Raw genomic sequence first — 4538 nt, forward strand, 5'->3', positions numbered from 1 at the left:
GAAGGAAGTAAGGAAGTTAGTTTGCTGTTGTAATCCAGGGTAGCCCAGGCTTGAGTTATCTTCCTTTAGGGTCCCTGCTGCCACAGAGGGGCCCAGCATCGAGGCAGGATTCTCAGAACCTGGACAGGCTCACCCCAAGACCTGGGAGTCACATTTTGCTTAAAGGGTATTTGGCTTGGATCTGGGTTTTACCCCTGCAAACTGCCAATAAGGAACAGATTTATGAGAATCTAACTCCTGTAACTCCAGCACAGAACGGTCCTTCAACACGACAAACATGAAACCAGGGTAAGTGCTGCTGCTGCTGTTTAATTGTTGTTACACCCTGATAAATAAGCTAAAAATGTGAGAAAACAGAATTTGTTTAGAAAAACTGATTTAGCCCTTGGCTTCGTCGCTTAACTTTTTATGGTTGCCATGACGACCACGGGTCCATTTATTAAGTCACAGCGTCCCCTGTGTGATGCCACCCGCACGGGCAGCGCAGGGGAGCCGCCGGCTGTGGACTTACCTTGAAGTCATCCGGTAGCAGCAGTTTCGATGTCCGCAGGAAGCTCAGGACGTAGCGGAAAATCTCCCCATCCCGGTCAATGAAGTAATGTTGCTTCAAACTGTCCAGGACGATGGGTTCAGTGCCATTGAAGAGGCGACTTATTCTGGGAGAGACGGAGGATGGGATGTCTGATGGAAGGGCCTGTCCACCTGACCCGCCCCCACTCCTTAGGGCCCGCCCTGCTGGATGGACGAGGGGCCTTACATCAGTGACTCTGGGACTGTGCCAGGCCTGATAGGTGTCTGCACACACCAGAGGCAGCCAGGCCACTGTCAGGACACCGGCATAACGAACAGCACACGCCACACACACTACCTACACGCACAAGCCACAGATAGAGAGAGACACACCCAGGTACAAACACCTGCTCACCGACACATTACAGGCCTAGAAAACTACAGACGCAGCCTCCTTGCCTCCCCCTAAACCCTTGCCAGACAGACCCACCCAGAAAACTCCCCTGACCATCAGACATCCCAGCCCACAGCCACCCAGTGAACACATGTAAACCATCAAAGACAGTCTTGGGTGCCCCACATCCATTTCACTCAATCCACGTGGATGAGCATCAGATATGACACGCCTGGGCAACAGGCACAGGGTCACATGGTCCCCTCCCTCGCAACACACAGATCTCAGGCAGACCCAGACACATCCAGGCAAAGGACACACCAGCCAACAGGAGCCAACCAGAGACACAGCTATGGACGTGCAACGAACTCACAGATAAGCCAACACCCACTAACTCAGGAAGCCCTAGGGGAGATGTGAGGCAGGCAGAAGGCTCTGCACATATGCCTGCGTGCCCCAGTGCACACACACCACAGTACACACATCACCGTGTACACACAAACTGTATGCACATGCACCGCAATGCACGAAGATGTGCACACCTGAGGGGAGTCTGGGGGGAGACATGTCCCAGCACCCTGACTTCTGAAGGAAGCTCCCGAGGCCTGTACCCATATACTCCAGGAAGGAGGAACCAAGTCTCAGAGCCAGGGCTTTGGTCCCTCCAGGGCTCAGGGTAGCAGGCTTCGGTTTGGCTAGCTGCCCCTGCAGACCCCAGGCCTAGCTTTGGACAATTAGGAGCCACAAAGAGGGGGTGGGGACAGCCAAGAATTGGCTCAGAAACAGGAGGGAGGTTGGCAGGGTCTTCCCAGTGACAGCACCTCTAGACATCCTTCGGCAGGCAGGGTCACACACCTGTCCACAGCTAGACCCTGCCAAGGCAGCAGCTTGTCTGCACGGCCTGGGAGAAGGGGAGCACGGACCTGAGACTCAGGCCTTCCAGTCCAGCCTGCACAAGCTGATGTCTAAGGCCCCTCACTCTCTGTCTGTCCCATGGACCTTCCAGGGATGAGCTCCTCTCTCCCAGTAGCCCTGTCTTGTCCCCGGGCCCCGGGCGCCAGCCCAGTGCACCAGTCCAGAGTCACTGCCCTGCCCCTGTCATTGTGCACCAGGGCACATGAGCTGAGAAGCTGAGGGGTGAGAGCCCCAACGTCTCCCTCAGGGCCTCTCATCTGCACGGTCCTCTACTCTGGTGGCCTGGCACATTCAGGCATCGGCCAGGAGGGTCTGCCCAGGTGTGGAGTAGTCATGAAGTCACCTGTTCTCATTCTGGGGACATGGCCCAGCCTATGTCCCAGTGGGGCTGTGAAAAAGGGCAAGGATGCCTCCTGGATGGGTATAAGCAGGTCAGAGCCTGTGGGGAGGTGTGGAGAGACCTGAACCTGTGGAACTAGTGCTACAGTCACCAGGATACACTCATCTCAGCACCACAGGCCATCAGGCCCTACCTATCAACACCCCAGGCCTGGTGACATGGTACTGGGGGACACAGCCCTAATGGAAAGTCTTGTGGGCTCCAAAGCCTGTGCCAGCTGTCAAAGCCCCTAAGACCTGGCCTCAGCAGAGTCTGGGCATTCAGATGTCAGACTGAGGGCCACCAATCATCCCCGGAGACAGATGGGATTGAGCAAGGACTGTCAGGTGCCAAGGGCAGTCACTAGCAGACAGCCAAGGGCCCGTACATGGCACCAACAGAAAGTAAAAGCCACATTCACAAGAGCAAGTCCAAAGCCTCAGCCTCTCCGTGCAACTTTCTCCACCCTTCCTGGTTGAGTTCAAACACTGTGCAGCAAGCAATGCTTTAGGTTTGGCTGTGTTGCAAATCTCTCTGATGTCAGGGCTGGCTGGGGCTCCAGACCATTCTGTCAGTCTACAGTTCTCTTGATCCACCCACATTCCAGGGCTGGCTGGGTTCTGGGTTGTCTTATTGTTCCAAAGCTAGAAGGCTCTCAATCTGCCTTACTTCAGGACTGGCTGGTTCTAGATCTTTCCATGGTTCAGTGTATCTTCACAGGACCAAGGCCTTTCATGCCCTTGGGGTTTGAGGCTACCAAGGATGTGAGCAGGTTGAGGGAAAATTAGGTCAGTCACCTTTGCAAAGGAGCCCGACATGTACAGGGTCTTAACAGTCAGCTCCTGGGGCAGCCAGTTAGCTCAGCTGGCTAGAGCACAGGCTCATAACACCAAGGTTGCCGATTCGATTCCCACATGGGCCAAGGAGCTGCGCCCTCCACAACTAGATTGAAACAACTACTTGATGGGTAGTTGGGTAGATGGGTCCTGCAAAAACATCCTGCTCCCCAATAAAATTTCTTAAAAAAAAAGAAGAATCAGCTCCTGCCCCAAGCAACCCTCTGACGGAGGCTTCAGGGTTTAGGGTACCAACTTCAGAAGTCCTCCATGGGATAGGTTGGCCAGTTCTGAGCCTAGCTTCTTTTTTTCTTTTAATCTTTAGCTCCAATTTCCTCAATGTTTCAGTGGAAGGTTTTATTAGTTTTGAAGCTCTTGACCATCTCAATTTGTTGCTTCCCACAGCCAGGATGAAGTGAGAGTGAGACTATGATGGCAGCCGCTAACCTACATCAAGCAGGCAGCAACCAGTGAGGTGTCAGTCCCAGGAAACCTCCTCCCAGCCCCCGGCAGCTGCGCTCAGCAATCTCTGGGCAATGAGTGACAGCTGATCCTGGGCCAACCAGCAGTGGCACCTGTTCCTTGTGTCAGAGCCACTCTGACCAGCCAAGAACCATTAAGTCCAGGCATAGTTCTGGGCGGGGTAGGGACCCAAGGGTTTGGGGGCATGAGACCCTGGTCTCACAGCACTGTCCAGGTAGGAGTTTGCTGACATCTAGAAATCCCCCAGGGGGGGTCTTAGAACCTTTAATTCTCTATCTCCAGGTGACTCACAAAATGATACCAGGTGAGGGATTGCTCTTGGTTTCCAGAATTGGTGAAAGAAAAGGTTTTTTTTTTAAATTTTAATGTTTCACTCAAAGGACGAGAGAAATCTGAGGGGCCCTTGCCAGGACAGCTGCCCAACCCACTTTTCAATCCTGGCCTGACCCACTGTCCCCTGATTGTCCTACAGGTCAAAACATCCCCTGGTCTCTTAGGCCAAAACTTCAGGCCAGGGGAACAGTTCTCCCATAAGCCAGAAGCCATCCAGGCAGAATAGTAGATTCATCGTGACCCCCCCAGCCTCAGGAAAGAATGCAGATCACCATCCACTCTGGGCACATCCTGCTGGCCAGGGGGCCACAGGGGCCTCAGCTCCCCAGCGGGATGGGCGAGGAGGAGCTGCACTGTGGACCACCCCCTGCCCTTACTGCTTCTAGGCAGCAGCCTGCAGACAATAATGACAGGCCATTCTCTGTGGGCCTGGGCTGCGATTACTCCAGAAATGCAAGTTTCCGATTTCAGGAAACTCTTCAGAGAGGCTGTGGGCAAGGGTTTTATGAATTTCACTCACAAATGTTGTCAACCGATTAAGGGGTGATCTATCTCAAACAACTCGGGAATGCCACAGAGGGAAAAATTGAAATTAAATAAGCTGAATCCATCTCCCGTCCTAGACAGGGCTCTGTAAACCTAGCACACAAGCCAACACTGCTCATGTGGCCCCATGGCTGCCGCCCCC

The 4538-nt window shown here is 53.8% G+C and overlaps 1 protein-coding gene across 1 annotated transcript in view; it reads right to left on the reverse strand.

Moving 5' to 3' along the window:
* KCTD15 (potassium channel tetramerization domain containing 15) overlaps window positions 1–4538 on the reverse strand; it is a 14710-nt gene that overhangs the window by 6305 nt on the left and 3867 nt on the right. Inside the window, exon 4 of the mRNA XM_019654549.1 lies at window positions 512–656. Within this exon, the coding sequence (XP_019510094.1) occupies window positions 512–656 (145 nt within the window). The remainder of the gene's footprint in view (window positions 1–511; window positions 657–4538) is intronic.

The sequence above is a fragment of the Hipposideros armiger genome, unplaced genomic scaffold, assembly GCF_001890085.2.
Source record: "Hipposideros armiger isolate ML-2016 unplaced genomic scaffold, ASM189008v1 scaffold_224, whole genome shotgun sequence".
NCBI classification, from domain to species: domain Eukaryota; kingdom Metazoa; phylum Chordata; class Mammalia; order Chiroptera; family Hipposideridae; genus Hipposideros; species Hipposideros armiger.